This window comes from Harpia harpyja, chromosome 5 (assembly GCF_026419915.1).
Source record: "Harpia harpyja isolate bHarHar1 chromosome 5, bHarHar1 primary haplotype, whole genome shotgun sequence".
In the NCBI taxonomy this organism is placed as follows: Eukaryota; Metazoa; Chordata; class Aves; order Accipitriformes; family Accipitridae; genus Harpia; species Harpia harpyja.
The window spans coordinates 19,322,329-19,346,668 of NC_068944.1; the positions used below are offsets into that span (position 1 = coordinate 19,322,329).

The 24,340-nt window shown below is 42.1% G+C and overlaps 1 protein-coding gene across 4 annotated transcripts in view; it reads right to left on the bottom strand.

The window, feature by feature from the left end:
- Positions 1-24,340, bottom strand: part of GNAL (G protein subunit alpha L) — a 198,375-nt gene that overhangs the window by 121,206 nt on the left and 52,829 nt on the right. Inside the window, exons 1-4 of one of the 4 annotated variants that reach the window (XM_052787316.1) lie at positions 1,961-2,683; positions 1,558-1,630; positions 653-707; positions 350-469 (exon numbers count right to left, since the gene is read on the bottom strand). The exons of 1 other annotated variant lie outside the window; for it this stretch is intronic. In XM_052787316.1, the coding sequence (XP_052643276.1) occupies positions 350-469; positions 653-707; positions 1,558-1,630; positions 1,961-2,099 (387 nt within the window). In that variant the 5' untranslated portion in view covers positions 2,100-2,683. Of the gene's footprint in view, positions 1-349; positions 470-652; positions 708-1,557; positions 1,631-1,723; positions 1,816-1,960; positions 2,684-24,340 lie in introns of those variants that run through there. 2 more of the 4 variants (XM_052787318.1, XM_052787315.1) reach the window with 2 other exon arrangements.

Sequence of the window (24,340 nt, forward strand, 5' to 3'; positions counted from 1 at the left end):
CTCCTCAGACTGACATCCTGCATCTAATTCCACGTAGGAAACCAGCTTTCAACAAAGTCTTATTTGATGTGTCAATATGTATAATTACATCAGAAATTCTGAAAAGAACTAAATGCAGAAACAGCATTTACAAACAACGGCAAATAATTCAGTAACAACAAAACCTTGCACCCCTAGAACAGGTGCAACCACCACAATCTTGTAAGAAAAGTTAACCCAGTAGTAATGCTGACATAAGCTCTTCCCATCACCACCTTCCAGAAAGTAAAAAACCCAATGTTTCAGTAAATCACAGTGAAGCAACACGTTCCCCCTTGAAGCAGAATAAATCAGTGGTTTCTATTCTTACCTGTGTATAGTCAAAGTCAGAAAGAGGAGCTATACTCTTGATGTAGTCCATTCGAAATTGGTTTTCTGGGTTGGCCAATGGAACTGGGGGTATTAAAGTGCTCATAGCTGAAACTATAGTCTAGAATTGGATAAAACAAAAACAAACACATTAATCTGGATAAATCCAGGATACAGGATCAATAGAAGATAATCCAATCTGATCAGCGAAATGGGATTTCTCTCAGCACAATCTTGGAGAGCACAATCCTTATAATTTCCAGTACACCCAAGCATTTAAGAACAGTATAAAGCGTGTTCTTACCACAATCGCATCTTTAACATTTTTCCGAATATCCAGTATTTTCTGTTTCTTTTCTCTGCATTAAAACAGAAATATTAACACTTTGATTTTTTCTTCCAAAGCAGTCAGTTGCATTTACTTTTTTTTTCACCAATCGCTTGTTTATCTGCTCTTCAATCATTACAACATACTAACTGAAAAGAACAGCAAGAGAAATGTATTTTTCCCCTTAGCCCTTTTCTTGCATGGTATGAAGAGCAATGCACATTCATCCCTGGTATTTTTTTTTAAATCAGACAATCATAGCCACATCTGCAAAGCCTGCCCTGATGGAACTGGCAGTCATTCTTTCATTTCTACAGCATGCTGTAAACATCCTCTAAATTAACAACACGTAGTTGAAGGCCAACAGATATCTAAAATTAATGCTATGGATTAATAATAATAATTTCTGGCAGAGAGTTTTTCAGAGAGAACATGATGTAGCCTCAGAAAACAGAATCATTTCTAACAAACGTGCAAAATTAGTTTCAGTTTTACACTAACCTCAATACCGGAAAAACAGCAGGCATTGTCATCCTGAATATGACTTTGACATGTATTTTTGTATTACAGACAGATGCGATATTTGGTTATTCGCTTCTATGTAAAAAGTAGTCGCCATGTTGTTGCTACACAGGGGCCTGTCAAGCGCTGCAGTAGCAACAGTGTAAAATACAGTACGGGGGCCAGAAGGAGAAAATGCAAATATACAATAGCAGTAATTTCCTTATTCTTGCTCCCCTTCCTCCCCTCCCTCCCCCCAAACGCAGTGTCAAGCCACCAACACACAGGGGACGAGAAGAGAAATCGCCTAGCCTACTCTGCGTTAACCTGTTTCCAACGTTTAAGGAAAAAATAAGTCACGAAGCGCCAATAATTCTTACTCTGAATTAAATCCATTGACATGTAGGATTCGCATTTGTTTCACAATAGTGCTTTTTCCTGACTCACCAGCCCCTAAAAGAGAAAGAAGGAGAGGGAGAACATTGTGACACACGGTTCAGGCTGGGGGTTTGGGGTGGGTTTTTCGGACACGACAGCATCTCCCACCTCCGGCAGCGTTTCTCTATGCGTGCATCCCCGCGGCCGGGGCGCCGAGCTCGATCCGCGGGCGCCTGGCATTACTGCTCCATCCAACAGCCTGCCTGCCTGCCTCCTGCCTACGGCGCACACCGCCTTCTCTCTCCCCTCTCCGCGGCCGCCCGGCCGGGACGGGGCAGATGCCCCCTCCCGTCCCCGGCACCCCCCCGGCTCCCTCCCCCCGCCATCTGCCCCCTTCCTCCTTACCCAGCAGGAGCAAGCGGTGTGTCGCTTTATATGCCAGCCTCTCTTTCTGCAACTGCTTCTCTATTTTTTTGTTGGCTTCTCGCTGCGCTTTCTCATCGATACGCTGATCCTCCGTTTTGCTGTTGCCCAAACACCCCATAGCCGCTGCTTAGGATGGATGTCAAAACGCTGCCTTTACAGATTTAGTATTTACAAGGGGGAGGAGGGGGGCGGGGGGGGGGGAGGCAGAAGACAAGTCTTTATATCCGTGCGTCCCTGCGACGGCTTCTCTCCTCTTCTTCCCCCCCGGCTTGCTCACAGAAAATGGTCTCTAGCCGCCTTCTGCTCGCAGCGGAGCTGGCTGGCTTGCTCCCCCGAGGAGATGCGGAGAGCGGGCGGCAGAGGTAACCCTGCCCCGGCGGGGAGGGGGGGCAGGAATCCCTGCAGAAATGCCGAACATGCAACGAGAGGGAGAGAAGGGCTCCTCCTGGAAACCAGCCGGGTGCCGCTCGCCTCTCTCCCTCCCCACCGCGCACACAATCCCTATATTTCTCTGTAAAGGTTCTATTTTTGTCTTCCGAACTCAGCACTGCCTCTCTCTGCGAGACCGGGAAACAGCCCGGCCGCCAGCCCCAGGCGCAGGGAAGCCGAAGGAGAAAGGTAAAAGCCGGACCGATCTACCTGGATCCTGCGGGGCCGCGGCCAGGCGGCTCCGCCGGGCCCGCGCCTCCCGCCGCCGCCCCCCCGCCGCCGCCGCCGCCCCGCACGGCGGCCTCGGCCCTCGCGCCCCGGCAGCGCTGCTGCCGCGAAAACCTGGATCTGGCATCGCCTCCGCGGGACCTGCGGCCTCCGGGCCCGGCCGCCGCCCCCCCGGCCTGCGGCCTTGCGGCGGGGCAAGGGGATTGCGGGGCGCGGGGGGGTTGGGGGGGGCGGGGGCGGTGTTCCCGATCTTTCCCCGCATTCCTCGGCGGTACTGGAAGAGGCTGGCTGCTACCAGAGCAAGGTTTGGCGCTCCCGGGTCGGAAACGCCAGGCTGCCACAGGTGATGGCTGCCATCCTGACTGACCTCCGGGAGAAAGAGCAGGGAGCGTGCCCCTGCCAGCGGGGCGGGAAAGCAGCCGAGCCTGCCGTGAGGGCACGCTGCCCACCGTCCCACACACGTACATACACACCTGTGTAAAATGCACACGTATGCACGAACACTGTGCGTTGGACTTACTAATAAACAAAGCGTCCCTTTCCACAAGTTGTCACAGCAGCACGCAGGAGGGTTTTTTTCCTGGGAATATTCCCCACTACACCGGCTGAACGAGAAAATGAAGCTGTCCCAACAGCCCACAGTAATGTTTAATCGGAAGACAGTAACAAACATGCTAATACCATCACCACAAACCTTGACAAGAAACCGTATCTTTGTTCACTCATTCACCTCCATTTTAGGTCCTGAAATGAAACATCAAGCTAGACAATAGCATAAGTATTCCTTCTTGCTCCAAATCTCTCGCCTTGCGCACCGGCATCTCGGCGCAAAAGCTGCAGTACACAGCATCTGGCTCTTCCTAAACTTCCACTGTGTAGAAACCACCCACACTACTCAAATATGATACCCGATTCAGAGGCACAAGAGCACTAAAAGAAGGATGGACACGACACCTGTGAAGTCCCAAAATATTTTCAGCCTTTATCTCCAAATATTATTATTCCCCCAGACTTTCAAAGATGGATTATTGAAAAATTAGTATTTTGATAGCTATGTATGTGTGCAAAATCCTGGTCCTGACTAAAATCAAGGAGATGGCCATCAACTTCAGTCAAACAAAGCATCATTTTTACCTAAAAAGTCTTGAGATGCACATGACAAAAAGAAACTAGATTTTACAGGCAGAAGGATTTAGTTTTTTTCAATTGCTCTCTCACTCAGGTGGGAAGTGCTGGATTGAAGAAGAGGAACTGGTACTGTCTACTTTGAGTGCACACCATGGGAAGGTGAAAAGGGCAGGATCCAGAAAAGAAAGGGTACTGCTCCTCCTGTGGTTGGGTACATGGGGTTTTCAGGAGACTGCTGAATTCAAGTGCCAGATACATGTTTTTATGGTACTGCTTGATCTAGACTCTGGAAGCTGTTTTCCTTCTTACATAGGCAGGGGTGTGTGGAGGGGTGGGCAGCAGATACACTACAGATAAAAATTGACAGGATCTGCCAGGCCGAAATATGCATTTTCAAGCATTACTGAACCATACTTTTTAGGACAGGCTGCTTTTTTCCTATTGACATTTTCCTGTCTGGAGGGGCAAAAACTGCCTGAGATAGAGGTAGGTTTGGAAGCACAATTCAGGGTGACTGCTGGTTTTGGAGGCTGTCAGGCACAGGATACGTGGTGAATGGCTTTTGTGAAGAGCAGTCATGTTTGCTCTCTGCAGCAGCCCTATGAGGACTCAAAACGGAACAGGCTTGGCTAGAAATCACTAACTGGGTCTGGATTTTCATAGTTCTTCAGTGTCAGAAGCTGTAACTTATGATGCACAAGATTTGCGTAGCCATATTTATTTCCTGTGTAAATACCTCAGTTTGGGACCTAGGTCCCAAATCTGGCTAGTGTCAGTCGGTCCTACAAGCTAAATCTGCCTTGTTTCTTCCCCTCCTCTACTCAGCAGTTTTCTTCCTGCATGTACTAATGTTGGGATTTTTGGTGCAGATTTGTTCCCAGCTTTGAAAAGGCTCAGTGCCAATAAATAGGATTTGACAGGATCCTGGTATATCCTGCTTTTACCTTTCTCCAAAAGAGGGAAAGTGTTCCTCATTTCCTCTCTCCCCCTTGAAAAACCCCATGACCCTTTCGGGTCTCTTCCTCCTGAGAAAAGATCACACAGTTCAAGAATGACACGCGCAAGCAACCTGTGCCCAGAAAGAACTTTTGGCTGTAATTATATTCCCAACCCTCCCTTTGCTTTTCCCAAATACAGCACTTATCCCAACACATTTGAAACTATAAAATCCTAGAAGCAATAATAAACACAAGAAAAGCTTTCATCTCCTTTGGACACAACAATTATTTTTTCTTCCAGAGAGAAATCACAGCTATCACATGAATATATGTCTCCTGTGCACGCAGATAAACCTAAACTGTGAGCATAATCCAAATACCTGCCTCTATAAAAGGTTTCAGCAATGCTGCTTTACCAAACTAGCTTCTAGTACAAATCATACATGTGAATAAAAACAAAATCCTGGGCAAGGGAAAGGATATTCTTCCTGTTCTTCCCAGGCAACCAACTTGGCATCCTCTTCAAGTTCCCAGTCCTCCTGAAAATGAGGTATTTCACATTGCTTCTGCCCCATCAGATCAGGCAACATATGTATACATATATATATATTTATATGCACATATATATAAATAGACACTGACTGGGTATGTGTGTGCAAAAATAAGATTCATCATCTTCTGCTTTGTGCTTAAACTTGGTGTTGTCCCATTGTGAAATCAGGCAGTACACCATAAGCCCTCCTGGAAGTAAACGGAGACATCTTTATTTCCTGCTTTCCTTTTTCAGTTCCCACCTCAGGTTGCACTGTTTGTGAGCCTCAAGCTGAATGTTGGGGAACACAAGTTGCTTGGGTGAGGCCATGTTTGCATTCTTGAATGGAAGAGAATTGACAACCCAGCTGAAGCTAAGTTCAAGGAAACAGCCATACTGGGTGGCCACCCCTGCCCCGAAGTCACAGTCTTGTTTCTCATGACCATTCTGTTTGGGCTTAAGAGGGACAAAGACCCAGTGAGAATTAATGGGGAGCTCCTACAGATGCAGGGGTCAAGAGACCAGGTTACTCCTTGCCCCTCTAGTCCAGAGCAGAATTGATGCAGAGCTTTTTCTTGCAAACGTTACGTAGAGGTGGAAGAAGTTTCTCTACAGAAACCCTGCAGATCCTTTGCAGACCATCTTCCCTTTACCCAGCCTCTATTGTGGCTTTGGTTCTGTTTCTCTCTCAAAAAAAGAGCAAATAGAAAGATGGATGTAAACAAAAGCTTGGGGGGAGCTAAGCAACTAGAAAAGAGATTCTTCCTGCTTGCCGCTCTTCCTGACTCAGCTTTCACAGGGGTCTCTGAACTCTCTGCTGTCACCATCCTCAAGTATGGGCACTGCACTAGGTGGGTAACACCGTGGTGACCTGACCTGCTTCTCCTCACGGACCTCTCTTTTTCACGTAGCCCATCGCTGCACATCAGGATATGCAACTCGCTAGTACCTGTGTTTTTTATTCCACCTCATCGTCAAACCATGGTCTGAAAAGAGAAAAATAAATCGGTTCTTGCATAGGTATTCAAGAAAAAGAATTCTTTCTCTCTGGTAATAAATTCTTAGTAAGTTTGTCTCCCTGCAGATGTCAAATATTAACACAAAAGTACACAGTCCCTGGAACGCTACATGTGGATTTTTATAAGATACATGAACCAGGAACAAAAAAAAAAATTACAACTTTGACTGTATTAAAAATACTGACTAAGGGTCTAGAAAATACACAGCACATGCTTTGCAGAGAAGTGAATGTCATGATAAAAAAATCTAACCTTTATCCTTTTGTTTAAACCCACGACCTCAAAAAAGTCATGAAAAGAATTCCGAGAGGAGCTCTTCTGTTTTAAGAAGTGGGATGGGAAAGATGCCAGAGAAGGTGAGGTATGCATTTCCACAGCGACTGCAGACCTGAGCCCGAATTGGCTTCATGTCTGTGGATTAAGGACAAACTCACTGATGCAGGAGAGCATCAGGCAACGCTGAGGGGCACGGCAATGCTCTGAGTAGTTCCCCGGCTCCCTGACCCACTTTGCTGACCCCATTCCCATGCCATACTCCTTTACTTGGCAGCTGTCACCATGTAACTCACCTGACAAACCAACTTACCCTCACCTGCTCCTCTTTCCCAAACCACAACCCGCCCTGTCTCCACGAGGCACAGGCAAACAGTGCAAGGGAGAAAGCAGGTGAAGTGATGTGGTAGAAGACTATGGACTAAAGGTAATAGGGTCTGAAGAGAAAAGTTGTCCAGAGAAAAAACTGCAGGCAGCAGCCCACAGAAGTGACAATGATAGTCTTTTGCCCTGAGAAAGCATTTGTGAAGGGGAGAATTAGCTCCAAAGAGCCAGATGCTCCTGGGAAGCCTGCGCAGAGAACCATCAGGTGAAAAGCAGATTTGCAGTATGATTGTGTTAAAGAAAAAGGACAATCCTCTTTCATTCAAGGTAGTTATTCTTCATCCATGTCCCACAAGGAAGCAGTGGGAAAGGGGGATTTCTGCTCTGGCCATCCCCATCAGCTCAGGGTTTCCATTTAGATCCTTATTGGTAAGATAATTCACATGTTTATTATACTTGTCTTTCCTGACTAGAAATCCCTTTCTATGAAAAGAGACTTGCATGGCAGCACTGCACACATGTCCATCTGTCAGTACCAGAGGCAGAAGTCGCTGATTGAAACTAACACAAATCCAGCAAGGTCCTAATAACATTTAAAAGATTAAGTAACCTCGAGTGGTTTAAATATTCTTACATATTACAATCAAACAACACCGTTAAAGAAAGCGACATGGATGCTTTTGCAATAAGCCAAAGGATAACCTCTCATTGGATGAATTTGCGAGACTCTGATATGGTATTTGTTGTACTGTTAGCAAAAGAGGAGGCACTTTTCTGACAGTATCCCAATTTATGGGGAGTTTCATTTGGCTGGGCACTCCAAGGACACCCCCCGCCCCACCCTCTTAAATTGAATAAACAAAGTAATACATTCACATTTTAAGGCAACCGAAAATTAGTTCTAATCAGTTGTTTAGCAGAGTCCTCGAGATTAAACAGATTTAAATAAAGCCAGGCAAAACATGCTAATATCACCCTAATTTAGAATTGAATTCATTAGTAAATAAAGAAGTCAGCTAGAATTATAGATGGAGTTGCTACTTGAAAAAAGAGGGGGAAAAAAAATCTATATAGGAGACATGTCCTGGAGTCTCTGCAACATGCTGACCAACACCTTGCACAGCTGTAACAGCGAAGCCAAATCATTTATCTGCAGTTTATAAAGGGTTTTATATGTCATAGAATTTTGCATTTAATAGTAAATGCTCAGGTTGACTATCAGGATCTCCCTATTGGACAGGAGTGAAAAACTGGGGAAAAAAAAACTTGAGACACCGAATGTATGTGAGCTATTCCTTAACCTCACCTTTAACTTGGAGGCACACACCTCAGCAAAACACTTGAAGTCACAGCATGCCTGCTTCCACCCCTATTCATTAAACAACATTCTGCTAAGCTAGATTGTCTCTACATTCACCACAAACACACCTGCTCCGTGATTTACTTGTGCTTGTATCACCTCTCTGTCTTGACATAAATGTCGAGATACTCTTTAGTGTTTTCACTGTTTAACTCCTCTGCTGGAGAAATTAAGTTTTAGCTATCTCAGCAAATGTGGCTGATTTTCAAAGGAAGTGTCGACACAGTTAATTTATTGGCATTCTAACTCAAAATTATGCTCTAATTCTTCTGAGTGCCTGCAGTAATGGTCAATGGTGTCCCTCAAGAGAAATTTTTTACAAATAAACATGATCCTTGCATACAACTACCTTAACATGAATCAAGGAATTCTATAACTGCAGTCAGTGAGTGCATATTAATGCAATTCCAATACCCAGAAGCACCGCTAAATTCATAGCAAGTAAGTCTGTTTCCTAACCCTGTTTAAGGATTCCAATGTGTAACTATACACAAGAGTCATCAGTAAAAATTTGCTTCAGGAAATAATGTTGCCAAGATGTGTGTAGCCTCTAACTTGCACCCTGATCTATACCAATAATATTTATTACAGAAATACAGATTTTACTTGACTGCATGAGTCTGGACATGCATTTATTTACTTCTCTGGACAGATAAAACAGTAGATATGACTAAGCAGATACATTACTTGTATAGATGACTATTCCGTCTGCATACCTATGTGGGAGAGGGGAAAAACAGTTGTAAACATAGTGTGACCATTTCCTGGGAATTAAGTCTGCTTACCCTATCCTCTTTTTTTTCTATTCTCTTATTCGCTTATTCTATTCCCTGCTCATCTCAAAATTACAATGCTATTCCAATGGAACCTTTATAGCATGAGTTAATGAAATTCAAACCCATGTGATTATATTGATCCTATTTTTACTAAAAAGCAAAAGTTTTTTCCAGCACCCACTGGGCTGTTTGTATAACATGGGTTAGATTCTTTGGAGCAAATATTTGTTTAATTTATCCTAAGGATCAAGGGTATGGATGAAATCTCACAGGATCATTTCACTTGGGATGAAAGGTGATAAAAACATTGGTGTGTGCATGAAGGAGAAGGGGGAAAGGTTGAAAAGTCCAGAGAACTCGCAGACATTTTGGAACAAGTCACTTAAAAATAATAAGTTAGTAAGGAATCTGTATTTTCTCACATACTTTGGGAAAGAAAAAGTTTTGTTTTTAAAATAAAAATGCATAATGTGAGAAAACTTCCTAAAATAAGGCAACATTTTCTCTGGGTTTAAAGTTTCAGCTAGATCAACAATGGTGTCATGTTTCCATACCAATCTGCATGATTACAGAAACATTTGGTTTGGTTTTGGTTTTCATTTTTTTTTAAGAACCATTCTAGCTTAATGCCTTGCAACCTCCTTGAAATTTCAAACCTTAGCTAATGTCCAAATGATGTAGTGCAATGCTGTGCAGAACTATCACAGCAGTGTCTGAGGTTAGCTATAGTACAAATGCAAAAGCGGTCTAATCCAGCCACCTCAGCTAAACGCAGCTGTTCAGACACTGCACTATACATTTTAAAACATTGGGAGGGTTTTAAAAAGCTTATAGCTGCTTGGAGTATTTAACAACTTACAATGACGCTCACCTAGCCAACCAATTTGCTTACTAATCCTAAAACATTTAAAGGGCTTTAAAGCTACCCATATGCAAGCTCTTCCTGCTCAGAATCAGCTATAGCAATCTGCCACCCACACCACTAAACACAATGACAAGATTGTGCTTCCATGTCTTTGCAGCCTATTCTTCATAATATGCAAATCTTCAGGAACTGCATTTCTGATCCTGATGCAACAGCACAAAAGCTACTGTCGTAAGAAATGGCTTAACCTGCCAGCAACACTGTCACCACGATTACTACCGCTAATAAAGATATGATCATAATCTGCCACTAAAGGATCATTAGATACATTTTGACTATTGTATTCTTTGACATAGTTCTTTTACGTGGACACTAATTGAGAACACTTGATTTAAATAAAAATAACCACTATAAATTTTCATTGACAAATCTGTTCTTAACCTTTAGACAGCTTAGGAAGCTGCCTGTTCATGTAGGGAAAACCAACTATTAATAGGTTAGCCCTGCGAAACATCTACCAGAAATACAAACCAGCGTAACACTGTATACAAAGAAGAGAGCTTGGAAGAACACACACAAGGATGCTCTGTCTGAACATGTAAATGACTTACATTAAGCTAGGTTAAAACTTCTCTGTACCATTCAAATGCTTGTGGTCCATACAACAATTTATAGTATGTTTGGGAATGGACAGCTGTAAGTTCAGGAAGATTCAAGAATTTAATCTGTAAAAGGCACACAATACATGACAGAAGTTTATTCTATGTCACTCATTTTTACATAGTTTTACTGAGGCTGCAAAAACAAATGATGAAAAAGATAGCAAATGCCCAAATGAGTTGCTTGTACATCTCAGATGCAGCTCCTCTGCATGTATATACCATCATAGAGTCCTCCCCTTTGAAAGCTTAATTTCTGGATATATTTCCCCTCAGAATGACCATGAGCTGTCAAGAGCAGCCACGAAAACAAAACAAAGCAAAACAAAAGGACACCCCACCCCCCCTTAAAAAGGAGGTCCAGAACAACATATCAAATAAGGTATTCCTCATAGAGAGAAAAAAGTATTAACATTATACTCATAGGAATTCATGGAAAACATGATCAACATTTGTCACCTCCATTCAAGAGAAATGATCACAAGCCAGCAGAGGTACAGAGAAGAGGGGTGAAGATGGTAAAAGAAAGGAGAGCTGGTATCAGAGAAGGAGAGTAGGAGGAGTGAGATTTATCAGACCAGGGATTCCTGTGGTTGCCTGTAATGACCAGGCGAGGCACGTAGCACGCTGTGGCCTGCCTTGTCACCCTGGGCCACAAGGGCTGCAGCTTCCTACCACAGCAAGCACACACGGCCATGGGGGACAATGTTTTCTCCAGAACCACAGGTCAGGGCCATGGGTTTTGCCTGACAGAAATCAAAGTCATACTGTTGTGTCACAGAGAAGTACAAGAGAGCTTTCCCATGACTAGAGAGAGAAAAGTATTTAATATAATACAGTCCGAACCGTTTCACCTAATTTAATATTTCTGTCTTGAGATGCAATGAGCCACGTGTAAATGAGACAGGAAAAATCAGAGTTTTGAGCCACCAGAAGAGCCCGGCTCTATAAGAGCATGACAGCAGAAAACAACAGCAACACCCAGATGGGTCTGGCTCAGAGAGCAACACAATGGCCCAAGGGGAGAGAGGGGACCCGGGGATGGCAAGGTCCCTTTCCTCGCATTTCCACCTCATCACGGCAATCCTGGACGTCCAGCGGAGGAAAGGGAGGCAGAAGATGGCAGGCATCCACACACCTTTCGGAGCCTGTTCCTTCTATTGTGTCAGTAAACAATAGCCTCCCCTCTAATCTGTGAATCTCCTCAGGCTCCCTTCATGCCTTTACCATACTGCTTCCCCAGCCCAAGTCACCTTCTCTGCTATTTACAGCTCTCTGAACAGTCAGATTATTTCTCTGTACGCCCTGCAAGGAGGTAAGTAGACAGGAGAAAAAGATGTCACTCAGTCAAGTGCCTAAATTTTCAAGTTTAACTTGGTTACTTTCTGTATGTTGCCTCCAGAGTTTTATGTGATTTATAGCATGAGCCGATGGCTGTCTTCTGTAAACTGTACAGAGCACACCACCAAAGAGTTAACACAAAAAACTGATGCTGTGGCAAAATACTTCCAATACTGCCAAATTCTGTGTTTCCCTTTGTATGGACTAATTTCAATTGCCTATGGAAAAACGAATTAGTGTTAGTATACAACTTACACTACATAGTGTTGGAGTTTACATTTACGGCATGTTGTTGCCATGAACTTCTTGAACGTGTAGTAATCCTTCTTTTCTGTGCCTTTTTGGACTATACTGAATGGATAGGCTGCACTTCAAAAATTCAAAATATTGACAGACATAAAAATACAGATGCTGCATACCTATTAAGTAAGGGACTTCATTTTTTTGTTTGTTTTTGAATTATACTATCAGATTTTAAGAACTAAATCTTAGCAGATGACTGTTCTATTGTTATCAAAATCATGACGACAACTTAAGTCATTCTTTACACTGACCAATACTCTGGAAGTATTTGGATTATTTATAAGCTATATTACCTACATGTAATACCAAAATAATGTAAATTTTTTTACAGCTTGCTCTATTCCAAATATACACTATCACGTTTTTTTAATTTAATTTTACTTTTTTACTTGGCACATGAAAACCCTGACACCAGATTTAAATATTATTATTACATATTCTAAGCTTATGCTTGGAATCTGCTCACTTCAACATTTCGGGGGTTAATACCACATCAATGATAGGAAGAGAAACCTCTAATAGGGGCCACACAGAAAATCTGCTATAATCCTGCTAGTAAAGACACAATGCTACCTCCACTAAGGGTTAAAGCCCTATGCAAAACTATCATCAATAACAATTTTAACCAACTGCAGTGAAAAGAACCGAATCTTGTAACGCAATGCATCTGGCTAAATGCCGATTTGTACAGCCGAGCTTCTTACCAGATGTCAAGCTAATATAATAAATCAAATGTGGGGTGCAATGTATCTCATTCTAATGCAGATGTTTAAAGTCTAGGAACGACATAGATTATTATATTATTATCTAATCAGTTCCTCCCTTGAAATGCCTATTTCTCTTCATAGTCTATAAATGGATTCAAGGTGAGTTTGTCTAGAGTTGTAATAATCAGTGATCAGAAATCACTGTGAAATGGAAATAAAGGTTACAAGCAGGAAATACAGCTGAGCAACTGCATTGCATGGCACCACGCCAAAATTAGTGTATTCTCAGTGATGTGTTAATAGCTTGGAAAGTAAAGGCGCAGAGCTGGTGACTAGCAAATTTGACTTGCTGGTCACTAGCAAGTGAAAGAGCTTTTGCACGCAGTTCAGCACCTCTGCTCATGATCAATCATTTTCAGTGGTATTAATGAATCCACTTTTTTCACAAGAAAAGAAGTAACATTAATACATTTTAATGCTTTTCTTCACTTAAAAAGGAATAGTTCTTTCAATACGGTGCTGTTCAACTTGGTCAATAAGCCATCCAATGACCTCAGGCAATGAGAAATTCCGTATGGGCAAGCAACGCAGCCTCAAATCTCATGCAACAACCCCAACTTCAGTGATACTTCACAAAGGTGTAAGAAGCCACTGGAAGAAAAACGCTTCAGCTGTAAACTACCCTGTATCTACTCACAAGAGGAATTGTGACAATACATTATTTTTTTCAAAAGTTGGCATCTTGACATTTTAGAGTGACATAATTCCTCCCCTCCTAGATTCTACCACAACTACAAGTTAGTACAATTTGAATAAAATACCTTATGTGCACTGATGCCAATACATATGAAAATTAGCATTTACCTGTCAACACACTCAGGCAAGCCTGAATTTCCCTTAAAATAAAAATGAAAAGCAAGCAGCAGATAACAACTTCCCCCTTCTCCATGTAGAATTACATAAGTAAAAATCTAAGGTAAATAGGTACATTGTTGGTTTGCTACTGACACACATACACACAAGAATTTTCTGTCTTTTGGTATGATTTACCTCTTATGGCTCTGTTGCCTATACTTTTATGATAAATCTTTCTCCCTGTCAACCCCTTCACCTCCTCTCTCTGCCAAAAGAAAACCCCACTAAAATCAAACCTTTGCTCTGTCTGTGCACCTACCCCATGTGTGAGTGAATGTTTCTCCACCACATCGGTGTCATATATTGCATGCAAGTTCAGAAGTAATCCCCTTGCAAGTTTTAAATTAAAAAATTAAAAGATCAGATGAAAACTCAGCCTTTAAAAGTTTTACTTCATCAGAAAACTAAACTAAACACAGTTCTTTGGACTGACCTGTAAGGGTAACTTGGCAATTAGCCCTGTTGTTACTGCCCTGGGCATGGGTGGTACAGCAGGACGACTCATCCAGCCCAAAGTCGCAGCACTGCTTTTTATGAGGGCAACTCAGGGATGGGATGTAGATCAAAAAAAGTGTTTTGATGACGGCAGCAACCTGCTACTGGTTACCAGCTCTTCTGGGAGCCTAGCAATGTCCAAGAGAATTCATTTAAAGTAACAGTGATAACCAGTCCATCAACTTTATCATGGACTCGCCACCACTCAGATGCTGATTTAGTATTTACCTTCACTGGCTGAGCTTTTGTGAAGTCTGATGAATATACCAGAAACTGCCTTAAGACCAAGGCTTGTAAAGTTTGCTTGTTCATAGTTAAGACATTTTTTTCTCTAAATGACCAAATCTTTCATCAAAATGCAAGACAGAATATTCAAAATCTGTACATGTTTCTATAAAGTGAACAAGATAATGTGTATGCCCAAGCTAAACTATTTTAGATAAACATCAGCTTGAAACTTTAAAAAGATCATTGTAGAGTGCTGCAGTTAAGTTACAATGGACATTATCAAAGTACCTGAAAGGCACTAACCTGAGTATCTGAAACGTTGGAAAATAAACAACTAAAATATTTGTAGACGATCATTCTATTTGCTCAGTAACTGCTGAGTATTTTCAGTCAGGTTTCACTTTAAAATAAGGATGGGGCCATTAAAAATACGGTAATGAGCTGCTCAGAACAAATCAGGAAGGACCAATCAATTGATGGGACATTCATATGTCTGTGGGTACTTCACATCTACAGCAGGACATTTTCAGATAAACCTTTTTGCAGTATTCTTTCTAAAATATATTCAAGAGTTTCACAGAACTTTATAAGAACCAAAACCTAAATTCTAGTCAGTTTTAAGCGACTTTTTATAGGTGGCATCATGTTTGAAATCTAGAAGTCATACGCTAAAATTGTTCAACAAGATGAATTTGCAAACACCACAAGGCCTTCAGTTTTCACAGTGATCCAGTACAAGGGAAGCCAAATTTGTAATCTCTGCGAGAATCCTGTCGAACCCCACAATCTTGTTCGGATACTTCACCGGCAATATTTGTTGATTAATTCATAGTCCAAAATGTCTCTTCTCATCTCTGGCACCAACTCAAGCCAGAGACTTGTTCTACATGTTTCTCTGTTATACTGCTTCCACATAAATTCACATTCACATGGAAACAAAATCTTAATTCTCAATGAGTAATCCCTCAACACAATTATTTCTTTTACTAGCACAGGTTTCTTAACTGACTGTTTATGCATGGCATACTTTCCACTTGGGTTGTGTACTCTGCCTTCTCTATAACCAAATAGATTTTCTTATGCCAAGAGCCAAGCTACCATTCTGCAGGTCTACCCCCATTTTGTTTTGCATTTTTGTGACTTTGCCCAGCTACTTTTTGAGATCTTCTTCACTGTTGATCCCAACTTCCACAACTTCTTGTATTAAAAGTGTTGTCCGCATACCGACCTACTTACAGAGCAGACATATACATCCTCAAAAGATAGACCTTTGAAGAATGCCCAGACCTACGATAACATGCAAGGAACCACTTTCAAACACAAAATTAAGATGTTAAGTTCACAGAAACTGTTAATATGTTTAATTTATTGGAATCCACCTGCAATTGCCGCAGGTTTTCTCATGCAGTTTCAGTGTGCAAGATGGACCTCACTCTTTGATACTCCCTTTTAGGGGGAAAGAGGGAGGCACAAAAAGAAGAATCTGTATTTTCTACATAAAAATGCCAGAAAACCTAGGTTCAAGCTACTCAAAGTCAGCATAAGTTTAGCAAGACTGGTTATGCTGTAAAATGACAGCCCAGTGATTAGATGACCTGCACAGAGAGTCTGTTCCCTCACTGGGCTGCTTGCTGGAACAGCAGCTGCGCTCCAGTTTTAATCCTGAGCTCCTGATGGGCCGGACAGCCCAAGTGTGAATTATTCCAGCATGATCATCCATGTGTTCTGAGGGACATGGCAGAGCTGGGCACACAAAACAGTTTTGCTTTGAGCTTGAAAAATCTGCAGCAAACAGAGTTCAGCCCACAAAACCTTTAGAGACACCAATGGGCATTCATATAACTTTCCGCAGCAGCCCAGCGAAAGTGCTGATCGCAACATGGCTTGTTTCATTTCAGTCAACAGCTAGGCAAGGTCAAGCAGCTGGAGCAAACTGAATACATCCTGATCTACAATTCCTCCATAATACCACTGACATTTTTATCTAGATGGCTATCTTCAGAATAGGAATTAAGTGCATTAAACAATACCACCTCCCTTATCTTTCTGCGCCCTGATCTCCTTTACTTGCTTTCCAAGTCTAACCTATAATTTTACAGAACATAACATTCTCTAATTCTTAAAGATGCCTTCATTGATAAACTTTTTTTTTTTTTTTTTTTTGAAAAAACCTCTCCTCTTCCTACTTTCTTACTTGCGGCCTCTTCAATACCTGCCATTCACTGCGACAATCAATGCCAGCAGCATCAGTTTTGCAGGAAATCATATAGGTGATTTCACACAGTTTTATGATGGTTATGAGTTCTCATACAAGAACAATATAAACTTTAAACCCCCCTCCCTCCCAATTTTCACAGTCATGAGATAAGAGCTGTCAGCAGCAGTCTGGTTTCTTTTTTGACACAGATGATACATGTTTCAGAAGATTGCACTGAATATGTAATTACCTAAAGATAGGAACTAGCCCATTGAAACTCTCCTTCCTGATTTATGGGGCATAACAATCTCTCTCAGTCAAAAGAGGCAGTAAGACTTCTGTTTATTGAAAAAATTATGTTCATAGATCAGTATATAAAATCCTAAACAGCAACTCCATTTCTCAGTGCACCTTTTAAGAGGCAGATTAGGTTTTGAATGATCTTGAATAAAAGAAAAACAGACACACCCTACCCCCAAATATACTTTTCAAGAAAAACTTGAAAATTAAAGCTGCTGCAGGAAGAACTTGGGACGTTCTGAACAGAAACAAAAGTATACCGTGCAAGCCTGATGTTACTAGACAGAGCATGTTGTCAGATACCTACTGTTCCTAAAAAATCAGATGTGAAAACATGAAAAGAAAAGCATGCTCTTTTTAAAATTCTTTTTTCACAAACAGAAATACATATGCATTTAAAAAACTTTCCCTATCATTCAGTACCTTATCTATATCTTAGAAGTAGACGTAATCATCGTAAGCAATGATAACCAGTGCATTTCTGTTGGAGTACAGAATGAGTAACCTTCAACCTAAGGCTGAAGGCCAGGCAACTAACCTTAGAGATATATTTACATTGTTACTTTTAAAATACACCTCATGCCATATATTTAATTAAAAATTTTCAGATTCCAAGTGTGTAACAGGGAAATAAATTAAACATAATAAACGTGACTTACAAAGATTACCTCAGAGTTAGAGCATAGGAGGGACTTGGCTGTGGAACAAACAACTTCTGGAGTTGTTCCAGGACAACAAACTCCCTTTTTTTCAATTAGATGATCTAACAGACCCCGTGATGATCCAGCACAACAAACAAATTGTCTGAGGACATGCCAAATAGTAAAAAATAAACAGTAAAACATGATTTTTGGCTCTTAGCACTAGGAATTTACTCTCATTAAAAGGGGGCTCTTCTGCAAATAAAATCCGGTATTGGATTCCACCCTTATGATTATAATAAGATCCTCTTGTCCTAAAAAACTGAAAAATTTTGCTGCAGGCGATTAAGAAGTTTAATATAGGGACTACCCTTCATCAACACAGTGAAATGGTTAGCACGCTTCCAAGTCAGTCACATTTCAGTGTTTAGGAAGAAGACAGTTTGAAATCAAAATCAAAACAAAAACCAAACCCTAAACAGCATTGTCTAAGGACTCATCACTGTAAAAAGAGCTCACGTGTTTGATCTTCAGTCATGAAAACATGTTACAGAAATCTGAAAAAAAAATGCCGTACATAAATACGCACACACGCAAACACTTTTTGGGCACATAAACACACACATGTAGACTTTAGAACAACAGAAATATCCAGCCCAGACAAAAACTAAAAGGTGAAAGGAACCCAGGATATATGTAACTCATGGAAGAAACAACAGCAGTTTAATAGTGAGAAGGCAGTGCTACAGGGGACTTAACTGGCTGCTTGTCTCCCAGTGTGCTCCAGTGCACAACTTGTGTGTTTGGAGTGCATTTTCCCCCACTCACTTTCTCATCTGAAAAGCTAATGAAGTCTCAACAAACAGACTTAAGTTCAAACATCATTAATTCTGCTATTAAGGTATATCACCAAGCGGTTCTCCCACTTATATAGTTATCAAGTGCTTGGCAACGAGGACATTTATAATTCATTTCTCTAAAGAAGGAAAGAAAGACCTGAATTTTATTGCAGATCACTAGCTGTGTCATTCTTTACAGTTTCAAGCCCCAGAACAGCAGCAAGATGACGACAAAACCCCCCAACTAAGTGCACAATAAGCTGCTGCCAAAATGGCATCAACGATTATGCTACAGATCTGTAAAACAGAATGTATCAATCAATCTTTCAAAGCACTACTGATAAAAAATTAACAGGGGCCTTCAGACTAGGGTAACATCAGGGCCCTCTAAATCTGTCTTAAAGATCTGGTGAAGCCATACTCATTAATAAAAGTATGGTTGCTGAATCATAGACAAAGCACAGCAAAGGGGTGTCTCCTCTAAAAGTCAGGTTCAAGACACCAGAAGGCATCAGCCTTGAAGCTCTCCCCTCTCTTCCCCTACGTGGGAGTAAGGAGCGGACCAGGGAGGGTCTGTTCCAGTCACCCCCCCTGTGCAGATATCTCCCTTCTTCCTCCACCGCCACTCCACTGCCACATGCATTATGGGTCCAAAAACATTTCCCTGCCATATGTTTGGCATGCTTTGCTTACAGGACAGCAAGCTGTTACATACGTTTCCTTTACAGGACCAAAAGCATATCCAGTGTGAGATGCAACAGTCTGCATTTTGGCCACAGAAGACACGTGCCTGGTCATTTGATGGGGAGGGATTAAAATGCACAAGACTCTTCCACAGGCACTTGAGAACACGTGGCTTGCTCCAGCTGGAAGATGGGCATAACCATTCACAGCAGCGTGGTCTCTGCTGAACACGTGAAAAGGGCTTCAAAGCTGTAGATCATGTTAAAAAAATTGGGATCTCAAGTTGCACACAGTGTTTTTGTTTTCTTGTTTAATTTTCCCGTTTAAAAGCAACTTCTTCAGTTATAATAGTAAAGCTGAATACCGTGCGAAGAACTGGAGAGCACCAAATCATTGCTGTAAGGTACCAATAAGCAATTAGTGCTGTCCATTGTGGGTTCTCAAATGCAAAAAAAAAAAACCCAACCCAAACCAAACCCAAAAAACCCCAGACTGGTTTCCACAACAGTTGCTCCCTAAGCTCTCTGCCCACATGAAAGGGAAAAATAATGAACAATCAGTTAGTCTGGGGATTTAGCCACCACATTTAGTGCAAGGTGGATGCCAAATATGCTATAAGGTTGAAGAATGCAACACTGTGCAGTGTGGGGATAGTAACTGATCATCTTGGAGTTACATTTACACATTCAAACTATTTTCAACCAAGAAGGCTTTCACAGTGCAAGCAGGAGATCAGACTGTGAGGAAGAACTCAACAGCCCACTTCAGAAAACACAAGACTTTGGAGCACTTGATGCTGAATATTTAGTTAGTTCTAGTTTAGTATGGTCATTGTCCTGGTTTCAGCTGGGATAGAGTTAACTGTCTTCCTAGTAGCTGGTACAGTGCTGTGTTTTGAGTTCAGTATGTGAAGAATGTTGATAACACTGATGTTTTCAGTTGTCGCTCAGTAGTGTTTAGACTAATGTCAAGGATTTTTCAGCTTCTCATGCCCAGCCAGTGAGAAAGCTGGAGGGGCACAAGAAGTTGGCACAGGACACAGCCAGGGCACCTGACCCAAACTGGCCAACAGTGTATTCCATACCATGTGACGTCCCATCCAGTATAGGAACGGGGAAGTGGGGGCAGGGATTCGCCGCTCGGGGACTGGCGGGGTGTCGGTCGGCGGGTGGTGAGCAATTGCACTGCGCATCATTTGTACATTCCAATCCTTTCATTATTTCTGTTGTCATTTTATTAGTGTTATCATTATCATTATTAGTTTCTTCTTTTTCTGTTCTATTAAACCGTTCTTATCTCAACCCACGGGTTTTGCTTCTTTTCCTGATTTTCTCCCCCATCCCACTGGGTGGGGGGGAGTGAGCGAGCGGCTGCGTGGTGTTTAGTTGCTGGCTGGGGTTAAACCACGACAGTCATGTAGATAAAATGGTGATGGCAGCTGAAGTTCTGGCGTGAATAAGCCAAGGTATTTAACCTTAAGACAATGACTTCCATGAATACAGACCTCACCCACTGAATCTCAGTATGTTTGAACCTGTGGAAAACAGTAGTTCACTACCTAACCGTACATTCATTATAGCACCACAGAACTGGTAAGTGTCCCCATTATCCTTACTGTGTCACCACTGCAGCCACATACATAGATCTTAAGTAGGGTACTTCCCACCCCTCCCCGCTGCTGTTTCTCCATTTCCAGTTTTCTTCTGCTTTCCACAGAAGTCTTCTGACACCATCAACCCATCCACCTCTCACAGATCCATTTCCTGCCCAGTGTAATTGTCATCAAAACATTCCTACCAACATGCTGTGCATCTTAGGGTTCATCCTTTATCTCCAGTATCACCTCAGTCTCCAATGATGCCAGTGATTTGGCAAATTGGGGGGATGAGAGGTATGTACTACCCATCATATTTGAGAAGTCGTGGCAGTCCAGGGAAGTTCCCACTGACTGGAAAAGAGGAAACATAACCCCTTTTAAAAAGGGGAAAAAAGGAAGACTAAGGGCAAATTGTGCCTGACAAATTCGGTGGCATTCTATGACCAGGTTACAGCATTGGTGGATAAGGGAAGAGCAACAGAAGTCATCTACCTGGACTCCTGCAAAGCATTTGACACTGTCCCATGTGACATCCTTGTCTCTAAATTGGAGAGACAGGGATGTGATGGATGGACCACTCAGTGGATAAGGAATGGGCTGGATGGTCACACTCAAAGAGTTGCAGTCAACAGCTCAATGTCCAAGTGGTGTTCCTCAGGGGTCAGTATTGGGACCAGCGCTGTTTAACATCTTTGTCAGGGGGACAGACAGCAGGATAGAGTGCACCCTCAGCAAGTTTGCCAATGACACCAAGCTGTGTGGTGTGGTCAACACGCGGGAGGGAAGGGATGCCATCCAGAGGGACCTTGACAGGCTTGAGAGGTGGGCCCGTGCAAACCTCATGAAGTTCAACAAGGCCAAGTGCAAGGTCCTGCACCTGGGTCAGGGCAATCCCAAGCACAAATACAGGCTGGGCAATGAGTGGGTTGAGAGCAGCTCTGTTGGAGAAGGACTTGGGGGTACTGGTGGATGAAAAACTGAATCTGAGCCGGGAACGTGCGCTCACAGCCCAGAAAGCCAACTGAATCCTGGGTCACAACAAAAGAAGCGTGGCCAGCAGGTTGAGGGAGATGATTCCGCCCCTCTGCTCTGCTCTGGCGGGACCCCACCTGCAGTACTGTGTTCAGCTCTGGGGCCCCCAATATAAGAAGGACATGGACCTGCTCAAGGGAGTCCAGAGGAGGGCCACGGAAATGATCAGGGGGCTGGAACACCTCCTGTGAGGACAGGCTGAGAGAGTTGGGGTTGTTGAGCCTGGAGAAGAGAAGGCTCTGGGGAGACCTTGTAGCAGCCTTCCAGTACCTAAAGGGGGCCTACAGGAAAGCCGGAGAGGGATTTTTTACAAGGGGGTGTAGTGATAGGACAAGGGGTGATGGCTTTAAACTGAAAGAGGGCAGATTTAGATTAGATGTAAGGAAGAAGTTCTTCACTGTGAGGGTGGTGAGGCGCTGGGACAGGTTGCCCAGAAAGGCTGTGGATGCCCCATCCCTGGAAGTGTTCAAGGCCAGGTTGGATGGGGCTTTGAACAACCTGGTCTAGTGGAAGGTGTCCCTGCCCATGGCAGGGGAGTTGGAACTAGATGATCTTTAAAGTCCCTTCCAACACAAACCATTCTATGATTCATTTATTTATTTTTATTTTAGTCAGCTCCTCTTTTATTCTGCAAAGTAGTTCTTCTGTGATTAAAGAAGCCCCAATGCTCCAAATGAACAAACATGGTAATTTTCTCAAGCAATGTTGGGATCCACTGCTCCAGGTGACTTCCTCCCAAACAACAGGGCATTAAAAAGCATGAGATGGCAGAAGGGGAAAGAACTGATGGGCCAGAGCTGACTGAAGGCAGCATATGTAGAAGCTTATGCAGACCTGAGCAAGACAAGCTAATATAAACATGGACTCATTAATAAGCAGATATGAAGTGCCTCTCTTCCCTCTCTCTTTTTAACACATAACTAGCCCACCTACAAGTTTATTTTTAATCTATATTTGCAGTACTTAGTAAATTATGCAATTCTCACTAAGATCTGCATTAGAAAAGAAGAAAGGTAAATTAGGTTATAAGGAGACAACCAATATCACAATCAATGAAGCTTTCATAATTTTAAAAAAACTTAAATCATTCATCAGCAACCAGATCTCTTCTTAATCTCTCAAGAATACCTGACAACCATTGCGGTTGGAGGTGGCAGAACTTTTCCTAGATACCTCCTGATTTCATTAATATTTAATTTCAACAGTCCTTTGATCCCCCTTCCAAAATAGTCCCTACAAATACCATATTGAGAATTGCTAGTACTGACATTAAAAGAAGGCTCCAAATGTCTTCTCTAAATCTATGGATGCGTATGTATTGAATTTTAAACTACTGACATTTTAAGAGGCATCTCTAATTTATTTACTGATTCTTTGTTTCAGCTCTAGTTTGCATGTTACTCAAGAGCACAGTTATGAAGGCAAATGTTAATAAAACTATTTAAGTATATAAAGCAGAATTTTAATTCCAAAAAAGTTTTGGTAGAGAAGTAGATAACAAAGGTAACAGCAAGATGGAGGTAGGTTTAATGCAACACATCAAGAGGAACAGAGACTGAAGGAATACACACCTGGCCAGACCTCAGAACTGCATTAATGGGGGAAGAAGTGCAACAAGTGAGATGCTGAACAGGGACAAGCAGCAGTGTGAAGACTACTGTGAGAGAGTAGCTGAAATAATATTTGCCACACATATCAAAGTTAAAATTGTTCAAATGAAGATCAGCATAGACAAACAAGTCTGAGGTCTGCCCAAAGAAAACCTACAAACATCTGTAAAAAACAAATGGAGTTCTTGTGAGGAGAGATTAAAATGTGATCACAGGTATTTGAACTGGAAATTAAAAAAAAAAAAATTGGGTACTTTTTTTTTTTTAAATGCAAGTATAACACTACATGTCTCAAAAGCAAAACAGAAATCCCTGTTTTCTGTAACTGTGCCAAAATTATGGGCTCTCTGATGACAAATGCAGTAATCTTCCAGCTCATTTCCCTAGCTTGGTCCCTTTCCAAGTTCCTCAGCCTTTTCTTGATTTGAGTAGCCAAAATATCTCCTTTGCCTACTGACAGATACATAAAGACATAAAACTTTCTCCCAAATCTACTGTTAAAACAGAGAAACAGACAAAACATTAATATCATGAGAATATTCTGCCACCCTCCCTGTGACCATTTCAGCTCTTTAGTTGACCCTCCCGATAAAACTTGCGAAAGACCTTTTAAACGAGAAGAAATTGCCTGCTGATTGTCTTTGCTCCACTACTCTCCACACACACTCAAATAATTCTAGAAGATGAGTGAGACTATTTCTCTTTGCAGAAACGGTGCTGCCAAGATTCCTTACCTCTTCCAGGGGAGCCCACTAGCTCACCCAAGCAAGCCATTCTGGGGTCTGTCTGTGTTTATGACAGATTTTTATGAACTCTTAAGTTTTACAGGTGAATTGCTTGACCAGAAAGAATGAAATCATCACTAACTCTATTACACAAAGACAAACTTTGGACATTGTTGTTGGTTAGAACTAAGAATGGTTGGGGTTTTTTTTGTTT